Source organism: Crocuta crocuta, unplaced genomic scaffold, assembly GCF_008692635.1.
Source record: "Crocuta crocuta isolate KB4526 unplaced genomic scaffold, BGI_CrCroc_1.0 scaffold159, whole genome shotgun sequence".
NCBI classification, from domain to species: Eukaryota; Metazoa; Chordata; class Mammalia; order Carnivora; family Hyaenidae; genus Crocuta; species Crocuta crocuta.
In genome coordinates this window covers 3043905-3065761 of record NW_027533263.1, presented here as the reverse complement: position 1 = coordinate 3065761, position 21857 = coordinate 3043905, and the positions used below count along the sequence as shown (strand labels likewise).

The following is a 21857-nucleotide window of genomic DNA, read 5'->3' as shown; positions in this document are numbered from 1 at the left end:
ATAATCTGATACAAAGAGAAAATAGACTTTATGTAGCTGAATGACACTATTCCATTAAGAGTATAAGTTCAAGGGGCGCTGGCTGGCTTAGTGAGTTAAGCGTCCAACTTCAGCTGAGGTCATGATCTCGTGGTTCGTGGGTTCGAGCCTCGCATCGAGTTCTATGCTGGCAGCTCAGAACCTGGAGCCTGTTTCGGATTCTATGTCTCCCTCTCTCTCTGCCCCTCCCCTGCTTATGTTCTGTCTCTCTATTTCTCTCAAAAATAAATAAACTGTAAAAAATTGTAAAGAAAAAAAGAGTTAAGTTCAAAATGTGATGAAAGACTGGAGAATAAACTGAGGATGGGAAACACTTCAGGTAAAGAGGCAGCTGGGAAACTACTGTAAGTCTGGGAAAAGATAGCACACCAAGTAAGTCATGGCAACAGGAAAGGGAATGAAAATAAGGAAAACTATTCAAAAGCTATGGAAGAAAGGAGGACAAGGCACCTAAAGAGCTATTATGTAGGAAATTAAGAGGGATATGGATAGATTCATAGCTAATATTAAAGATTTTAATCTGAGTAACTAATAGATGAAGAAAATGAAACTACAACACAAAATGCAAGAGCAGCAGAGTCTAGGGTAAGTAGTAGACAAATGAGAAAACATAATGAATTCAATTTCGGAAATTTTACATGGAAGCCCCCGTGGAAGAGATATCCCAATAGACAGACAGGCAGTTGGAAACCTTCAAAAGACAGGTTATAATAGAAATACATGTGGGAAAGCATCATTTCATATATATACAGTGGTGAAGTCACGAGATCACCACTTCATAGAGAGCATAAGCAAAATGCAAGATGCCTAGGCATGGATCCAGGAACATAATCATTTAAAAGGTGAACAAAACTAGGGGTGCCTGGGTGGCTCAGTCAGTTAAGTGTCTGACTTCGGCTCAGGTCATGATCTCACTGTCTGTGGGTTCAAGTCCCGCACTGGGCTCTGTGCCTACAGCTCAGAGCCTGGAGTCTGCTTCCAGTTCCGTGTCTCCCTCTCTCTCTGCCCCTCCCCTGTTCATTTTAAAAAAATTATAAAAGGTGAACAAGACTAAAAATTAGGAAGACAACTAGGAGGTTAAGTAGCAGTGCTAGAAAAAAATAGATAATTACAGAGGAGGATAACTACAACTACCAAATGGTTCAGAGACAGGAGAAACGGTGTAAGAACTAAAAATAAGTTGTTGCAAATACTCAGAAAAGAGTACTTTGTAAAAAAGATTTGAAGGAATCTCTATACCCAATGTGGGGCTCAAACTCACAATTCCAAGATCAAGAACTACATGTTCCACCAACAAAGCCAGGAAAGAGTATTTCTTTTTGGTTTTTCAGAATAGAGTATTTCTATTTTATATATAATANTTCATTGGGTGCAGAGATTACTTAACTAAGTAATTAAAAAAAAAAGAAAAGAAAAGAAAAAAAGAAAGAGTACTAGTTTTCCTATACTCAACTAAAACCAAGGAGAAGGGACATAAAATTCTACCTGTGTATATGTGTAAATAAGTGAGGAAAGGAAGAACAGGGAATTTCCTGGGGTGGGATTTCTTGGCAAAAACAAAGAAAAAATAGAGGACACAATTCTAAGTATTACAAGATTCAAGTCATTCACCAATAGATATTTGCTAAGTAATAAGCACAGTCGAATTTCAATAAGTAGAGAAAATATAATAGTCTCAAGATAAGTTCAGGGAGGACAAGCTATATGTAAGTGACTATTCCCATATAAGATACTCTCAAAGTCGGAGTTTCTTTAATGGGTAGGACTATTACTTTGCATTAAGAAAAATCAGTTTCTGTGTCTGATGTATTTTAGGATATAAGACCATAAATGGCAGGCATCATAGATAGCACTTTTGATTAATTTATGGCATCAAATGTATTGGCCAATATATTAGGGCAGCTTTAAAAAGATTTAAAAACTGTTTCTTGAATTTCATCTAAAACTTAGCACTGAAAACAGGTGGCTACAATGAAACAATCACAATTTAGTAGACACATGATTGCCAACGAATGAACAATGAATTATACTGGATATTTCATTGACCTGCCTTTAAAAAGGGAGACACCAAGACAGAAAGGTAGAGTCAAAAAGGTGGGCAGAAAGGAAGGGTTTCCTAAAGAGTTGTGGAGACTCTTTAAAATCTGTTTTGAAATACTGCTAAGCTATGTGTTTTTGTACTTTTTTTCTAGAAAAAGATACTAGCTCATCTAAGATACTAAGGATCTAAGGACAGGATATAAAACAAAAATCTAAAGGGTTGCTAAGAATTCTAAATATATCTAATATGAGCCTCAGTCTTGGTAAGACTAAGGGAAAAGAACCACTGTTTCAATGTATTATAACGGATACAAAAGATAATGTACTGCACATAAACTACAGTATAATTTTATGATCGCAAATTATGCTTTTCTTTGAAAGTTACAATTAATTGAAATACGAATCATCTTAGATTTAGGTCAAAGAACAGCATTTAATATATACAACCATTTAAATATCAACTATATTCTGTACAACAAAGCTTTATAAATAAAACTTTAACATTCTGAAAAAGAAATAATTATAAAATGTCATCCTTCCTTCATGAGTAAGCAATTCTGAAACAATTAATAAAAACAATAACCAACGCACCAATACCCTCATTATCTTCAAAAAATAATTAAACAGCCATTGGAACTCACCTAGATTATCTCTCAAAGCACTAGCATCTTCATGAGTTTTGAAGTTATAATTTGGCACCAATTTAAGTCTCATGCGGGAATAATTTTCTACGTTAGCTAGTTTCCAGTGAATTGGATTTTGTTTCCTATGAATATTCATAAGTAAACAAGTAAAATTACTAAGGTTGAGGTTATCAAGATTGATTTATTGAAACACAGTAGGAAAGTATTAGGAATTTTACATTTGTTTAACACCATTTTATAAAAACATTCATATTCATTATCTCATTTGACCCAAACAGCCCTAAACGAAAACTAATGCAAATACACACAGCTTCAGTTTACACATGAAGAACCTAAGACAGGCTAAATTATTTGCCTGAAATGCCATGTTGTACATAGGGACCAGAATAAGAATTGAACATAAATTGAACATAAATCTTCACACAGCTTGATAGATTTTACTCTTTAACTGTTCAATGGTAGTTCTTAACTAGGTATACAATGAGTTTATTCTAAATGCAGTGTTCAAAATAAAATAATAATTTTAGTACAAATAAAGAGAATATAATTATAAATAGATCAAAGATCCAAATAGAAGAGCTAAAACTCTTTGAAGAAAAGATAGGAGTAAATCTTCATGACCTTGGACTTGGGAATGGTTTCTTAGATATTATATCAAAAACACAAGTAACAAAAGAAAAAAATAGACAAATGGGGACTTGGAACTTAAAAACTTTTTGTATACCAAAGGCTAGTACCAAGAAAGTGAAAAGACAATCTGAATATTTACAAATCATAGATCTGATAATGGTCTTTTACTAAGAAAAAGAACTCTTATAAGTCAACCACAAAACATCAAACAATCCAATTTAAAAATGGGCAAAAGAACTTAAATACACATTTCTTTAAAAAAGATATACAAATATCCAACAAATGAAAAGATACTCAATGTCACTGGTCATTAAGAAATACAAATCAACAGGGTGCCTGGGTGGCTCAGTCTGTTGAGCGCCTGACTTTGACTTAGGTCAGATCTCACAGTGAGTTCAAGCCCAGCGTCCTGCTCTGGGCTGACAACTAAGAGTCTGGAGCCTGCTTTGGATTCTGTCTCCCTCTCTTTCTGCCCTTCCCCCACTCACTCTCTGTCTATGTCTCTCTCAAAAATAAACATTAAAAATATTTTTTAAATTAAAAAAAGAAATACAAATAAAAGTCATAAGGTAGCCCTTCACATCCATAAGGACAGTCATAATTTTAAAAACTGGAAAATTTTACAAATACTGGTGAGGTTGTGGACAAACTAGAGCCCACAAACATTGCTGATGGGAATGTTAAATGATGCAGTTGATGTGGAAGATAGTTTGGCGATTCCTGAATAAGTAAGACATTGGATTATCACATGACCAAACAATTTTGCTTGTAGGTATGCACTTAAAAGAATTTAAAACAGATGTTTGGAAATAAACACTTGTTCACAAATGTTCAAAGCAGTACTATTTACAAAAACCACAAGAAAACAACCCAAATATCTACCATCTGATGAATGGACAAAATGTGTTATATCCACACAATGGAATATTATTTGGCCATTAAAAAAGAGGTGCGGATACATGCTACAATATAATGAAAACATTATGCTAAGTGAAAGAAACCAGACACAAAAGGCCACATTTGTACGATTCCATCTATATAAAATATCAAGAATAGGCAAATCCATAAAGACAGAATGCAGACTGGTAGTTGCCAGGGACTGGGTAAAGGAACAATAGAGAGTGACTGCTTACTGGGTCCTGGGTTTCTTTCAGCAGTAATGAAAAGGTTCTAAAGCTGGACAGTGGTAATGACTGTACATTATGAATGTACTTAATGTCACTAAATCATTTATTTTTAAATGGTTAAGATGGGGGCGCCTGGGTGGCTCCGTTGGTTAAGCGTCCAACTTCGGCTCAGGTCATGATCTCATGGTTCGTGGGTTCAAGCCCCATATTGGGCTCTGTGCTGACAGCTAGCTCAGAGCCTGGAGCCTGCTTCAGATTCTATATCTCCCTCTCTCTCTCCGACCTTCCCCTCCTCACGCTGTCTCTCTCTCTCTCAGAAATAAATAAAACATTAAGAATATTTTAAATAAATGGTTAAGATGGTAAGTTTATATTATGTGTATTCTGCCACAATAAAAAAAAAGCATAGATATATATAGAAATATGATTCAGCAAAATATAAGTGACTTAGGGTCAAGTAAATAAATTGTAAGATATTCAAACACATAACGTCACTAACTCCAGCTCAAAGAGGAGTATCAAGAAGAAAGAAGTAAGCTGATTCAAGACTTAAATTCTGTATCACAGGGTAAAAGGAAGGGAAATAACTCCATGGTGAAAACACATATATATGAAGCTCTGAACATCCCAGACCTATAATTCACAAAAAGACAACCAAATTGATTAAAAAGCAATTCTTTATAAGTTGAATGTTTTAAAAACTGGATTGGAGAGGTAACTGGCTCAAAAAGTTCTAGACAAAAGCTCTAAAGAAGAAAAGATATTTAATAAATTATATCCTCTTACCTTTCAGCCCAAGGTCCCCTTTCAGATGTAAGATAGAGCTGAATTGCCTTCCAGCGTCTCAGAGTGACTAACTGCTGACTGCTAAGTTGTTTAAGCATATTATTATACCTCAAATTCTCTTGGCGTGCTTTTCGATTAAATGGCTCTACAAAAAACTCCTGAAACAGCAATAAATAATAGCATTGAATCATATATTTACAGGTATATTTAAATTTTAATGCCATAATTTAAAAAATTTAATCCAATATAATCATACAGGAAAAGAAAGAAGCTGATAACCAACACTATTTCTTATTCCATTAGAATAATTTTTAATGAAGCATAGGACTCTATAATCTGTATTCTGTAAAACTTAAAAAATCTAAACAACAACAAACACATGAAGAGCTTCAAACTCAGTACAGGATTTTAAAACTCAGATTTGTTAACCTTATATTGTCAAGTAAAATGATCTTCCCTTGGGATCTTTTGGTTTTTAAGGCACTGGAATGAAACTCATCCTTAAATGAAGTAGAAGGAAAGGTAACCACATCCACAACTACGACTGGGGATCTGAAAGGCAAGGCCAAAGACAAAAGAAATCTACAGGGGCAAATCTCACAATGAAAATTTTAATCATTTGAATTGCTGCTCTCTGGATAACACAGCAAATGAATTCACAAACTTATTCCAATTTTCAGGATAAAATTCACTCTGATAATAGGTTCTATCAAGATATAACTCTGAGTCCTGAAATTAAGTTCTCTAGTTTTCAAAAAAAAAAAGTAGTAAGACTGGTTTATCTGACTCACACAGATATTCATCCATCAGGAACTATAATAACAATATTTGTTTCACAAAATCAATTATGAATTACATTAAAAGAACAGTTAAAGACATGATTTAGATGTGGATTTAAAAGACATCTTTTAGAGAGACAATACAGCACAGTGCAGTTAAGAGTTTAGATTTAGGCCTGGGTATAAATCTTAGATACTTAATTCTCTGAGGCCCAGTAACCACCTCCCTAAAATGAGGTTGACAATATTTATCATCAAAAAAGATTAAGATTTAAAGTACTTAATATAGTGCCAGAAAAGTAGCATGCTCTCAATAAACTGTAGCTCTTATTACTATAATTGTTATTATAATTATTACTAGACCTCTGTGAAATCAATGAGTTGGTATTATTAAATATTTTTACTTGTCATCTTTGTTTCATCAATGTTTTACCTGTACATATTTTGTTAGATTGATAGATCTAAGTATCTTATTCTTTTTAGAGATAATATAAATTGTGCTTTTTCAAAATTTCAGTTCATACCTGTTCATTGTTAGTATATTGACATGATTAAATTCTGTGTATTGTGTGTCCTGCAATATTGCTAAACTCATTAATTGTAGTAGATTTTTAGTAAATTCATTAGGATCATCTACTTAATAATATTATCTGCAAATAGTTTTATTTCTACCTTTCCAATGTAAATTATTTTTATTTCTTTCCCTATTCTTAATGCATTTGCTAGGACATATAGTGTAAGAGTGACTAACTAGAAGAGTGGTTGAGAGTGGACATTCCCAGCCAGTTCTCTTCTTACAAAAAAGCACTCAGTTTTCCATCTTTAAATATTTAAATATAAAGCTAGCAGGGTGCCTGGGTTGCTCACTGGTTAAGCATCAGACTCTTAATTTCAGCTCAGGTCATGATGTCATGGTTCCGGAGATGGAGCCCTACCACAGGCTCTGCAAGGACAGCATGGGATTTTCTCCCTCTCCCCCTCTCTCTGCCCCTCCTCCACTCATGCACATGTGTGCGTTCTCCAAAATAAGCAAACTTTAAAAAATAAATACAAAGCTAGCTATAAGACTTTTGTTGAGATTCTATTTCTAGTTTTCTGAGAGTTTTGGTCATAAAGCAGATGGATTTTGTCAAATGTTTTTTCTACATCTACTGATATGATTAAGTAGTTTCTTTTTAACAAATATGAATTTGGTCCATAACTCTTATATTGACTGATTATCGAATGTTGAAGTAGTCTTGCATTCCTAGGATAAACTCCACCTGGTGTGATGTATTATTTTTTTATATATTGCTAGATCTGGTTTGCATCGATGTTCCCAAGAGATTGGTCTGTAGTTTTCCTGTACCATTTTTGAGGTTTTTTAATTGGAGTATAATTAACATACAGTGTTATATGAACTTCAGGTGTATTCATGTACTATTTTTGTATAGTTTCAATAAGGAGAGAACATTGTTGTCACATAATGAGTTGGAAAGTGACTCCATTTTTCTGTTTTCTGAAGAGACTGTAAGGAACTTGTACTATTTCGCCATTAAATGTTCTACAGAATTCACCAATGAAACCACTAGGGCCTGGAGTCTTCCTTTTTGGAATATTTTTAACTATAAATTCAATTTCTTTAATAAATAAGACTATCTAGGTTATCAACTTATTACTGAATTTTGGAAATTTGTATTTGTCAAGAAATTGAGCCATTTAAGTCATCTTATTTACATGCATAGATTGGTTTGTGGTAGTACTTTATTATCATGTTGATGTCTATGAGGTCAGCGGTGATATTCCCCTGTCATTTCTGGTCATGGTACTTTTTTACTTTCTTTTTTTGCTTTATTAATCTGGCTAGAAGTTGATCAGTTTTTTGACATTTTTAAAGAACCAGATTTTGATTTTACTAATTTTCTCTATTGTTTTCTTGCTTTCAGTTTCATTGATTTTTGCTCTAATTTTTGTTTCTTCTTTAGAAACTAGTTTCCTTTTTTTATTTAAGATAGAAATAGAAATTGATTTGAGGCCTTCTTTTCTAAAGCAAGTATTTAGTACTATTAATTTTTTCTAAGCACTGATATATACCCAGCCTCCTTAGAGATATGAACTATCAGCTTAATAGACTTTCTACATACCCAGTATGCATAGAACATTTTGATATTAACTTTTTGTTACTGATCAGTCTTTTTCTTTCAGTTCTGAAATAATTTTCAAATACGAAACCGCATTTGTTTTCAAAGTTCAGACTTGTTATTACTCTCATTTGAATATCAAATACTTGAAATCACTATAAAAAAACTAGACACTAAAAACATTTAAAAATTTTTACCTGAAATTTAAGCTTGCTTTCTCCTCCTTCCCGGTCTCGTTTATGCATATTCACCATTAAGGCTTCATAACAATCCTTCCAATAACGTGCCATCTTCTCTTGACCATCACGAAATGTAAGGGTTTCATACTGCTTCATGTAAGGCACAATCTTATAAAATACATATATATATATACAAATTTAATACATACTTCTAATAAAAATGACAACTTAATAGAAAAATTCACTCAAAAAAGATAAAACTTACATATTTTTCAATGTAAACTTGCCATTCATTTGAACTGCAATATTCTTGAAAATCCTCAAAAAATGAAGAACTACCATTGGTAAAAGGTAAAGAAGGCAGATGCAAGTTCATGAAGAGAAGTTCATAAATTTTGGAAACCAGGGTACGAACAAGGGGAATTAGAAATGAGTAGATTTCAGTCTGTTCCTTGATTGACTGACTTAGAACATGTTCCAGTTTCCCTAATATGTAACATGCTTCATCTTGATTTTCAATCACTTTGGTCTGAAGAAGGGTGTTTAGCCTGGCTGATGCCATTGCACAAACCTGAGGAAAACAGTACAGGTGAGAAAGAACAGAATTAAGCAGACATTTAGCAAAAGATCTCAGACTCTTTAAGTTTTAATTTTTTAAAAAAATCAATTAAAAAAGTAGAATATAAAGAAAAGGTGTAGTGGATAATTAATCACCCAAACATCCATTCCACTCTTTCAAATAGTGTGCAAGAACAGAGGAATTATATTAAACATTTTTTAATGTTTGTTTATTTGTCTTTTTTGATGTTTATTTATATTTGAGAGAGAGAGAGATTGGGTAGGGAAAGAGAGAGAAGGAGATACAGATTTTGAAGCGGGCTCCATGCTCTAAGCTGTCAGCATAGAGACTGACACGGGGCTCAAACCCATGGGCCACTAGATCATGACCTGAGCTGAAGTACGCTCAACCGACTGAGCCACCCATGCGGCCCTATCTATTTATTTTTGAGAGACAGAGGAGGAGACACAGAATCTGAAGCAGGCTTCAGGCTCCAGGCTGTCATATCAGCACAGAGCCCAATGCAGGGCTCAAATCCACTAACCTTGATATCTTGACCTGAACAGCAGTCAGATCCTTAACTCAACTGAGCCAACCGGGCAACCCTAATTTTTCAACTTTTAACTTAAGCTTTTCTACTCCCCTCCAACTTTCTAAATCCTTAACTTTAGTTTTTGAATCTGACTAAAGCAACTTAATTCTACAGAGACCAAAAATTTAAGAAAAAGGCCATAAGGGCACCTGGGTGGCTCAGTCAGTTGAACATCTGACTTTGGCTTGGGTCATGATCTTTCGGTTCATGAGTTCGGGCCCCACATCTGGCTCACTGCTGTCAGCCCGGAGCCTGTTTCAGATCCTCTGTCCCTCTCTCTCTCTGCCCCACCCCTGCTTGCACTCCCTCTCAAAAATAAACAAACATTAAAAAAGAAAAAGAGAAAAGGCCATAAAATCTCATCATCTAGGAAATACCAGTGCTGATAATGCTGGGCTTTTTTGCTATGCATTTTTTAAAATACTGCTTATATAAAAAGTTAAACATCTAGTGCTTTCCTCTTAACTTAATATCATGGTATTAAATAATGTTTATTTAGAGGTATAAAGATACTTCAATGAATATAAGATAATTTACTTGACCACTGCCTATCTTTTGGATACACACACACATCACACACAGATCTATATAATGCCCCCTACCCCCATTATAAAAAGTATTGCATGAGGGTCACTTAAGAAATTACAAAAAATACTGATGTCCTAGCTCCTCCATTCTAATATAATTACTATGGGTAATGCCTCGCAAGGTAATTTCATGTTCTCATCACTGACTTAGCTAAGACAACTGAGGGAGAAAGAAACCAGACAAAATGGAGACCATATGCTGCATCTAATAAATCAACAACCACCTAGTCCTACTTTAGAGACAAGCTAGGAAATACTGACATTTATGTGACATGTTCTAATACATATACACTGGCAATTAACTAATAAGTATGAGCCACACAAAACAAGTTTGTAGTCAGACTGGCAAAGAACCTCTATTATAACCCTTGTAAAGGAACAAGTTGCTTTCCCAGCCTTTAACATGTACAACTTCAGAGAAATATGCTTTTATTCCTGAGAGAATAAAATTAAACAACTAGCTAGTAAAAAATGTTTTAGGTCACTAACTATTGGTAAACAAGATATCTATAGGTTCTTTTTGTTGTTGTTGTTATTTAATCCTTATTCCCAACAGTTTATTTCTGCTCTTGATTCCCTTGCTTTTGGGGATATAGGTTCTTTTAAAAAAAAAAATTATGTTTTATTTATTTTTGAGAGAAAGAGACAGTATGAGGAGGAGAGGGACAGAAAGAGAGGGAGACACAGAATCCAAAGACAGCCTCCAGGCTCTGAACTAGCGATCAGCACAGAGCCCGACGCGGGGTTCCAACCCACAAACCGCGAGATCATGGCCTGAGCCAAAGCTGGACACTTAACCGACTGAGCTACCCAGGTGTCCCAATATCTATAGGTTCTGTACTCTTTATTTAACAAGAATTTACAGAGCCCTATTATGGGACAGGCATTGAATATTTAATGGTGAACAAATTAAACAAATAGGTGTTTATGGAAATTTCATTAAAGAGAGGCACTGAGGGTAACTATCAGTGGGGGAAAAAAACAATCCCAAAACCAAGAGTTCATGCATCTACCTGCCATGCTGGCTGCAACTGTTTTAAGAGCCATCAGGCTAATATTAATGAAAAACCCCCAAAAGCTATCTTCATCATTTCTAGGTAGAAAAAAAACCAGAATACCACCGTGAACATCTATCAAGCTGTTTGGTATTTTAGAATATTATTTTAGGATATAGTTTTAGGCTAGAAATACTATACAAAGAACTGTTTTTTAAGTACATGTTTTTTCAAATTGCATTTGAATTCAAGCTTCCACAATCCATATATCAGAAAGCAAATCTTATTTAGATTTTCTACATTTTTCATGTTTCTACAATGAATGTGTTACTTTTATTATTAAGAAAAAAACCCACTAAGTTTCAAAGTTTAATTTTATTTTTATTTATAAATAAAAATAATTATTTTTTTAATTTTCTCCCTGGAAGAGTGGGGGAGAGGAGTTGGGGGGGGAGAGGGAGAAGAAGGAGAAGGGGAGAGAGAGAGAAAGGGGGGGAAGAGTGAGAGAGAGAGAGAGAGAGAGAGAAAGAGAGAGAGTCAGTCAAGCAGGCTCCAAGCTCAGCACAGAGCTTGATGCAGGGCTTGATCCCATGACCCTGGGATCATGGCCTGAGCCGAAACCAAGAGTCAAACACTCAACTGACTAAGCCACTCAGGAGCCCCCTAAAAATCCTATTTTAAAAAAGTTAGTGATATGGGGAAAGGAGTTCAATATAATTTAAGAAAAAGGAAAATAAACTTATCAAAATACATGATCTTTTCAATTATCTAAAAAAGATCTATGCATAGAAAAATATTGACAATTATTTCTTCTTGGGCTATGAGAGGATAGATTTATTTTCTTCTCTTTTATGTTTTTGTGTATTTTCCATAACGATCATGTTTTACTTTTACAATTAGGAAAAAACATGTATTGAAAAATTCGGCCTTTTAAAAATATAGCAACCTTATGGAATTTTAACCTCTCCATGTTCTCAACATTATAGTAAGCTTATATATATATTAGAAGCCATCCCCAACCCTACCCTCTTCCCCCAAATACCTGAAATTCCAAAATTAAAAGAAAATAAAAAGGACCAGGTAAATAGCTATGAGATACATGTCATGATTAATCCAACCCAAGTTCTCCAATATAAACAGAAAGTTAACAGACTAAAATTCACATTGAACTTTTCCAACGTATAACATTGTTTGAAAGATTTTTTTCTTAAGTTTATTTATTTTGAGAGAAGTGGGGGAATGTGAGTGGGGGAGGGGCCGAGAGAAGGGGAGAGAGAATTGTAAGGGCAGAGCCTGAAATCATCACCTAAGCCGAAACTAAGAGTTGGATGCCTAATCAACTGAGCCACCCACGCACATTCCCCAACTTAAAAACATTAAAAAAAAAATTTTTTTTAACATTTATTTATTTTTGAGACAGAGAAGACAGAGTACGAGTTGGGGAAGGACAGAGAAAGACACACACACAGGATCTGAAGCAGGCTCCAGGCTCTGAGCTAGCTGTCAGCACAGAGCCTGAAGCGGGGCTCAAACCCACGAACCGTGAGATCATGACCAGAGTTGAAGTCGGACGCTCAACCGACTGAGGCACCGAGGTGCCCCTAAAATTTTTTATTAAAAATAGGAATAATAAATATTCCTTGGGTCTATATTTTATTTATCTGTTGTTTGAAAACCTAGCACAATGCTCAAACTTGGAAGGTATTCACAGTGTTTGATAAATTAAAAAATTATATATAATATAAAACTGTGGATTAGTTAAGTAACAGAAAAAGATTTGAAAGAAACAAACAAAAAATAATTTTCCTAAAAATATAAGTCCTAAACTGCACATGTATAAGTAAGAAGTATAAATAGTCGAGGCAGGTTATGTACTTCATAGCAACACTACAGATGATAGATATAATACATCCTAATATAAGCTATATATAAGTTGTTAAATAGGATAGCTTAAAATTATATTGAATCAGAAAGAGACCACCTGAAGCTTCTTTCTGATTAACAAAACTGAAACATGGATATTTTTGGAACTAATAAAATACTGAAATTATCATTTGATATTAAGTTATTAAATGTTAATATCATTTTAAATATTATCATTTAGTTATTACACAAATAATTCCTATGCTACATACAAAGTACAGTAAATAATGCAAAAGAATTGACAAACCTGCAAATTACCCATTCCAATGAATCCTAGAAGCAACTGGACTTGAATTTGAGAAGGTTTTGGCAATTCTGAACTTTCAGAATACCAAACTGACAGACCATCGAAGAGAAGCATCAAATCCTCAAAAAGCTATCACAAGGGAAAAAATGAGAAATAAAAACATTCTGTCTTAAAATCAACTGATGAGTTTTCCCCAACAGTAATACACTTCATAAATGTTTCAAAACTAGTTTAATATACAAATGGAAAAAGCCAAAAGAATTATCTTAGTAATAGCTAACGAAATTGGTTAACTGTTTATCCATGTTTGTTGCATGCAATTAAATTTTAATGCTCTAAAATGAGGGGGGGTACAAAAGTTTTTTTCCTTGAATAAAGTGCAGAAAGCAATTTCAAAGAGTTATTACTGTACCTTCTCAGTCCACATGTTTGAATTAACAAGCCCCTCTGACTGCAGAAAGTCCTGTATGATCAGGACGAGCTGGAAGGCATTTTCAGCAGTTATTGGATTTGTGTTTGATTCTCTGTTTTCCATGACTGCCCATTCTAACATCTTCTGTAGCAAACTAAGTGCAAAACAAATCCTCTTAAAACCATTTTCAGCTTAGAAAAATAGTAAAACATGGGAAAAAATCAATTATTTGTCAATATGACTGTATTCCTAAAGATATACTATCACAGGCAGGGATCCAATGACACTGTAGACAGTATCTAATAACAATGAAGCAACTTAAAAAAAATTTTTTTTTAATGTTTACTTCTGAAGGAGAGAAAAAGAGAGACAGGGAAGGGCAGAGAGAGAGGGAGACACAGAATCTGAAGCAGGCTCTAGGCTCTGAGCTGTAACCAGAGCCCGACACAGGGCTCGAACCCACGAACTGTGAGATCATGACCTGAGCTGAAGTTGGACGCTTAACCAACTGAGCCACCCAGGTGCCCCAATGAAGCAACTTTTTAATCTCTGAACTATCTATCTTTAATAAGTATAATACAAAGGCAAAGTAAAAGTTATCTACTCTACTTGACTATAAAAAAGCTATTAAAATATTTCAAATTCTAGTTTCTATGAGATAATTAAAAGTTTCTTTAAAGCTATAAATTGGGAAGGTAAGAAACAACTTATTATGTCTTACAGAGGGTCTAGCCTTGCAGAGAACTCTAAACGCTTTAGTAAGTAATTTCTATGAAAACACTACTTGCTTCCTTTAGCATGGAAATCCTCAAATTTGGACAAGACTATAGGACACAATGCACCAAGTGCTTACATATTTTCAGAACTAGTTTAAACAACAAGGAATATGTAATCCTTTAAGCCCAAACTAAAGATTTAAATCTCCTCACACTGGAATTACTTTTGAATTTCCCTCTAGATTCCACTAAAATGGCAACAGAGAGAAAAAGGAGCTGTGTACAAAGTTTCTCCTTTCCTCTCACTACACCCACTGAATCCTGAATAAATGTTCAATGAATAATATTATCTTAGACTCCTGACTACTCCAAAAGGAGAAGGTAAATCATCAAATGAATGCTTACATTAATTTTATTTCATCTGATGGTCGAAGTAGTTCACTGGATATTCCTGGTTTAGTTAGTGCTGAAAACACTTGTCCCCTTTCAATCCAAGTATTATCATCTGACTTTTCTAGTCCCTTACACATTATGTAGTTCAAAATATTTGTCAGTAATTGAAGAAGCTCCTCCTCACATCTCTGTAAAAAAAGATAAAGTAATATTAAATTATTGGGAGGAGGAGGTATTAAAGCACATAAAAAGAACCATTGCATATAGTGACTAATCATTTAACATATTTTTAATGTCTCCTGATGAACCAGGACTTTGTTAAGTAGGCCCTAGAGATACAAGGATGAATAAGACACTGGTTTTGCTCTCAAGACACAATTTAGTGACTTTTAGGCTCCCAAAATCTTAGATCTTGAGACTCAGAACATGAATATAATATGAAATTGTTAACAATTACACAATTCTGGGGCACCTGGGTAGCTCAGTTAGTTAAGCCTCCAACTTCGGCACAGGTCATGATCTCACGTTTGTGGGTTCGAGCCCCACATCGGGCTCTGTGCTGACAGCTAGCTCAGAGCCTGGAGCCTGCTTCAGATTCTGTATCTCCCTGTCTCTCTGCCCCTCCCTTTCTCATGCTTTGTCTCTCTCTTTCTCAAAAATAAATAAAACATTAAAAAAAAAAATTACACAATTCTAAGGATTAGAAATATATCACAGATACATGAAAATAAAAACAGCTTTTGGACAAATAAGGATTACCTCTTGGCTTTCAAGTAAAGACAAGTCATCACTAAACCCCGTATCATTTGCGATGCTGCTCTCTTTGTCAGATGGCACAGAAAATGATTTAGTAGATTCTACTGGGGATGGTGTACTAGGCAGGCTATCTGGCATGTGACTTCCACTGTCGCTCAGTTCACAGGAGTCTATTCCACTGAAATCTAAACTCAAATGTGAAGGATTATTATTCCAGAATTCTTCTTGATTCTCTGATTTGAAAGATAGTTCTCCCACAGAACTATCTTCTTGAAATAATGGTGTGTTTGAGTCTAGAGAGTGTCTATCCTCTAAACTCCACTGATCGGAAGACACATTAGCTGAGGCAAAAGAGTTGATTTTTTCTTCATCGGTCTTTTCATCGAAGTTCCTCTTAAGATCTTCACCTATCACATTTTTATCATTGTCTTTCACTGAAACAGCTCTACTGTGCTTTTGAAGAGTATTTCCATTTTCAAAATTTGTTTTTAAAAAGAGCCTAACCAAAGTGTCTTGCCAACCCACTTGTTGAGATATTTGATGTGCTGCATCTGGCTGGGACTGCAAAATGTGTAGAATCTGTAAGAGATTAAGAATACAAAACTTGTCAAAAAGTACATAGTACTTCACATCAAAACCAATTTCTTCTCAGTTATTTTAATGACAAAGTAACTTAATGAGAAACTGGGAAGATACACTTTCAAAAGATTATGTTCTTAACTGTATTACATACTATCCGGAGGGTACATACTGTGTTTTTAACTAATCTGCATATTACTCATTGTACAGAGTACTTAAATACTTGCTGAAAGATAAAAAAGAAAAAAAGTAAAATGATCCTCCACATGTCAACACACTCATGTTATTAATTAAATTTGGTCAGAGAGAAAATATAAATAGAATGAAGGTACATATAAAATGTAATAAAGTTATATCTTCTCAACTAAATACTTTCCATGAGCCTACTGCATTTGTTTAGCAAATACTGAATATAAATAGGGCCTGTTCTGACCCTAAGGTTAGTGGAGTAAATAGGACACACAAATAATTTAATAAAACCTAGATGTCCCAAGAATGTTTCCCCATCTCATTTTTTTTTCCAGGCAAAAAATGGTTGCTTTGCAAAAACACTTTTTTTCACTAATTCTATATTGTACAAACAAAATAGAAACTATATTTTATTTATTTATTTATTTGAAAGAGAAAAAGCGCAAGCAGGCAGGAAAGGTAGAGGGAAAGAGGGCGGGGGATGGGGGGGAAAGGATCTTAAGCAGGCTCCATGCTTAGCACAAGCCCAACGTGGGGCTCAATCCCACAATACTGGGATCCTGACCTGAGTCAAAATCAAGAATGAGAGGCTCAACCGATTGATTGAGCCACCCAGGCACCAAAAAAACTATATTTTAATTTGAAAACACTAACTCCAGAAAAATGGATACTGCTATTTAACTGAAAAAGAAACAAATTAAAGAATAGACACAGACATGTCAATGTGTACTATCCAACTCATTTCCCAGTTTTTTGGATTAAAACAAATTCTCAAACACTGTCACGTATTCACTTAAGACCCTTAAGACATTTTTATCACAAACACAAAAAAATTCTATGTAGACGAAAAGAATTTTTGCTCCCTGTATTTAGAAAATCTCTTTTATCTCTGACAAGTTTCACAGGAGATCAATAATGTTGATAGGGACTTTAATATCAATGGCTCTAATGCATGCTGATGCTGATATAGAAAGCAACTAGTCACAATGAGTCATAATAATGTGACGTTTTCTTTTCCATGCTGTGATAGGTGAGCTACCATTACTCTAGTGATAGAAAATACCATTTTTTTTTCCACAGTAAAGAAATTTTCATAATTTTAAAATTTCCATAAGGGGTGTCTGAACGGCTCAGCTGGTTAAGTGTCGAACTCTTGATTTCTGGTCAGGTCATGATCTCACAGTTCATGGGTTTGACCCCCATAAGGCTCTGTACTAACTGCATAGAGCCTACTTGGGATTCTTTCTTTCTCCCTCTCTCTCTGCCCCTCCCCCACTGATACTATCTCTCTCAAAAATAAACTTAAAATATCCATAAAATTACTTCTTTTATGTCCATTATATACATGTAATGGATAAAAACTAGGCTGCACTGAAAGTTGTTTTCAAGCTGAAAGGAAAGGATCAATCTATGTGGCCCACTTCAAGGTCAATATGGCAAAATCCATCAAAATGCAAAATGCGAATACCTTCTGACACAGCAATTCCATTTCATGGATTAGGTCCTGCAGATATATTACCAAAAACAGGTAAAAGTATATGTAAAGAAGTATATGTAAAAAAATATATGTAAAAAACAGAAGTTTATTAACAAAGAAATACAGGAAGCCATCTAAATTTACTTTATACAATATTTTATACAATTGTCATAGAATGAAAAACTATATGTTGCCAGTAAAGGAAAGATATATACCCAGACTTCTAATGGAAAAATACTGTAACATAATTAAGGAGTAAGATTAAAAAGAAAAGCAAGGAAATAAATAGGAGGTCAGAGGTTAACAGCAGAGAAGAAAGAAGGTTATAATCAGGAAGAAGCACACAGGATAACTATTTCTTAACTTGGTTAAAGGCTAAAGGAAGGGGCACAATGAAAGCAAGTCACTGTTGCTTTTCCACAAAGTTCAAAAGATTCAGAAACTCTAAGATATGGTAAATTAATTAGAAATGGTCATTATCTTTGAAGGTTCTTGACAAACTATTCTCTTGCAATAAATTTTTTACTGGGGCAAGGGCATATTTCCAGGAGACTATGGGAGGGCTAACAAGAACACATTTTTGTGATTACATGAAGTTAATTAATCTCAAAAAGGAAACTATTTATAAAATCATGCCATTTACAAAATAACAGAAATTAAAGCTTATACCTGGTATAAAATACTCGATATAAAATCTATTCATAGTAAGACAATATTGTTATTTTTAAAATATATTTTAATTTTTTTAGTATATGTGCTGCCAAAGCGAGCACATATTTTAATTTTTTTAATGTTTATTTTTGAGAGTCAGTGCAAGCAGGGAAGAGGTAAAGAGGGAGACAGAATCCAAAGCAGGCTCCAGGTTCCAAGCTGTCAGCACAGAGCCTGACATGGAGCTCAAACTCACAAACCAGGAGGTCATGACCTGAGATGAAGTCAGACGCTTAACCGACTGAGCCACCCAGGCGCCCCATTAAAGTAGATTTAAAAAGTTCACTAACCTTTCTGCAGATAACCACCCTGACATTTATATGTGTCCTGTGAGATATATATACCATGGACAACAGGTCTTTGAAATTAATAGCAGGATCTATGGTGGGGAAGAAACAAAAAGTTAAAATTGAATTCCAGAGGTAACCAAAGAACTGAGAGATGGATAATGAAATAATTATTTCATTTTTATTTTATTTCTCTTGCTGTCAATAATAGATAGCCTTAGTTTTTTTCTAGCTTTGTTGAGATACAATTGACATAAAACTGCATAAATTTAAGGTATACAACATGATGATCTGATATATGTATATACTGTAAAATAATTACCACAATAAGGTTAAATAACTTCTATCACTTCACACAGTTACCATTTTCCTTTTGTGGTGATAACTTTTAAGATCTTCTCTTAGCAACTTTCAAGTCCATAATATAGTATCGTTAACTATAGTCACCATGCTGCAAATCAGATCCCAGAACTTATTCATCTTATAACTGGAAGCTTGTACCCTTTAACCACCTCATTCATTAGCCTCACCCCCACCCTGCCTCAGTAACTAGCAATCTATTCTGTTTCTAGGAGTCTGGTATTTTTAAATTTCTCATGTATGTGAGACCATAAAGTATTTGTCCTTCTCTGACTTGTTTCACTTAGCATTAATAATGTCCTGCAGGTTATTCTGTTACAAATGGCAGGATTTCCTTCTTTGTTGTGGCTGAATAATATTCTTTTATATATACATACACATACACACATAACACATTCTTTTTCCACTCATCCATCAGCAGACAAGTCTGTTTCTATGTCTTAGCCATTATAAATGATGCTACAATGAACATACAGATAATTCTTCGAGATAGTGATTTCACTTTCTTTGGATATATACCCAGAATATGGATTGCTAGATCATATGATAGTCTTATTTTTAATTTTTGGAGGAACATCCGTACCGGTTTTTATAGTGGTTACACTAATTTGCATTCCCAGCATCACTGGACAAGGGCTTCCCTTTCTCCATAACTTCACCAGCACTTGTTATCTTGTCTTTTTGATAATAGCCATCTTAACATGTAAGACATGCCATCTCCTTCTGGTTGTGATTTACATTTCCCTTATGATTAGAGATGTGGAGCACCATTTCATCTACCTGCTGGCTACCTGTATGTCTGTCTTCTATGAATAAACTATCTATTCAGGGGGAAGCTGGGTGGCTCAGCTGGTTAAGAGTCTGACTCCCGATACTGGTTCAGGTCTTGATCTCATGGTTCACGGGACCAAGTCCCACATTGGGCTTTGTGCTGTTGGCACGGATCCTGCTTGAGATTCTCTCTCTCCTTCTCTCTCTCTGCCCCTCCCTGCTTGTGCTGTCTCTCTCTCAAAATAAATAAATAAAACTTAAAAAAAGTCTCATCAGGGCTTTTGCTCATTTTTTTAACATTTGAGAGAGCATGCACATGTGCATATGTGCACAAATGGGAGAAAGACAGAGAGGGAGAGAGAGAGAATCCCAAGAAGGCTCTGAGCTATCAGTGCAGAGCCCAGAGCAGGACTGGATCCCATGAACCATGAGAGCATGACCTGAGGAGAAACTGAGTCAGACCTTCAACCGAGTGGGCCACTCAGGTACCCCCTTTGGCTCATTTTTAACTGGAATTTTTTTTTTTTTTTTGATACTGTGTTGTATGATTTCCTTACATTATTTTAGATATTAACCCCCCTCTCAGATATTTGATTCACAAGTATTTTCTCCCACCCTGTAGGTTGCCTTTTCATTTTATTGGTGGTTTTTCTCACTGTGCAGAAGCTTTTTAGTTAGATGTAGCCTCACTTTTTTATTTTGCTTTTGTTGCTAGTGCTTTTGGTGTCATAACCAAAAAGTCATTGCCAAGACAAATGTCAAGGAGCTTTTCCTTATGTTTTCTTCTAGGAGTTTTATGGTTCAGGGCTTGCATTTAAATCTTTAATCCATTTCAAGTTAATTTTTGTGAGTGGTGTAAGACAGGGGTCCATTTTCATTCTTTTGCATATGAATATCCAGTTTCCCAAAACTGTTCATTGACTAGCCTATTTTTCCCCCACTGAGTATTCTTGAATCTTTTGTCAAATGTTAGTTAACCATATATACATTGTTGTATTTCTGGACTCTCAATTCTGTTCCATTAGTGTATGTGTGTTTTGATTACTCTAACAGTTTGAAATCAAGAACCATGATGCCTCCGGCTATCTTCTTTTCCAACATTCATAAATGATGAAATAACTCTCATTTAAAATAAGAATTATACATATGTTTAAATTTTACAAAGAAAATAGATTTAGAATGTTTGACATTCTTCTGAGTAAGCCTTAAATAGCTTCTTTTCTTTTGATTGCCTGAACATACTGTCCATACTATTTTGTTCTTATACTATTATTTATCTTTTTATGTGCATATCTTATAGCTGATATACTTGTCTTATCAATGAGAAAGTAAACCATTCAAGACAAAGAACCTTATCTTACAGCTTTTGAACCCCTACCATCTGACATGAATACTATAGTTTGTAGTAAGTACTAAAAAAGTTTTATTTTAAAAAGTGAGAAACAAAAAAGAATATCTGAAAGAATATCTGAAATTAAGAATTTAAGCTTCCTAAAGAAAAAGACAGAATGTTTTGTATGTATTTTCTCTAGCATCCTTTTCTTATTATAGACAACTCAATTATTTACTAATCAATCAACAAACATTTTCTGAAGGCGTATGGCACTATATGCTATGTCCTGTGGAGACAATAACAAAAAGCTTAATAAAAAATAGTACCCAAGGAAAGCCCTGCTGAATCAAATAATGGGTAATTTAAGAAGTAACCCAAAAAAGGATGGGGAAAAAAAAAACCTTCAGGAAGAAATTGAAAATATCAAATATAATTATGCTACTATGAAGAACATTTCTTTATTTTTTTTTAATGTTTTATTTATTTCTAGGAGAGAGAGAGAGAGACAGCGTAAGCAGGGGAGGGTCAGAGAGAGAGGGAGTCACAGACTCTGAAACAGGCTCCAGGCTCTGAGCTGGCAGTCAGCACAGAGCTCGACGCGGGGCTCGAACCCATGAACCGCGAGA

The 21857-nt window shown here is 34.6% G+C and overlaps 1 protein-coding gene across 9 annotated transcripts in view; it reads right to left on the bottom strand.

The window, feature by feature from the left end:
* Window positions 1–21857, bottom strand: part of NBEAL1 (neurobeachin like 1) — a 174880-nt gene that overhangs the window by 68342 nt on the left and 84681 nt on the right. For all 9 annotated transcript variants that reach the window (XM_077747670.1, XM_077747675.1, XM_077747676.1 and 6 more), the window contains 9 exons: window positions 18771–18859; window positions 15528–16103; window positions 14781–14956; window positions 13660–13813; window positions 13248–13376; window positions 8610–8915; window positions 8363–8512; window positions 5267–5424; window positions 2721–2845 (listed from right to left, as the gene is read on the bottom strand). In XM_077747670.1, the coding sequence (XP_077603796.1) occupies window positions 2721–2845; window positions 5267–5424; window positions 8363–8512; window positions 8610–8915; window positions 13248–13376; window positions 13660–13813; window positions 14781–14956; window positions 15528–16103; window positions 18771–18859 (1863 nt within the window). The remainder of the gene's footprint in view (window positions 1–2720; window positions 2846–5266; window positions 5425–8362; window positions 8513–8609; window positions 8916–13247; window positions 13377–13659; window positions 13814–14780; window positions 14957–15527; window positions 16104–18770; window positions 18860–21857) is intronic.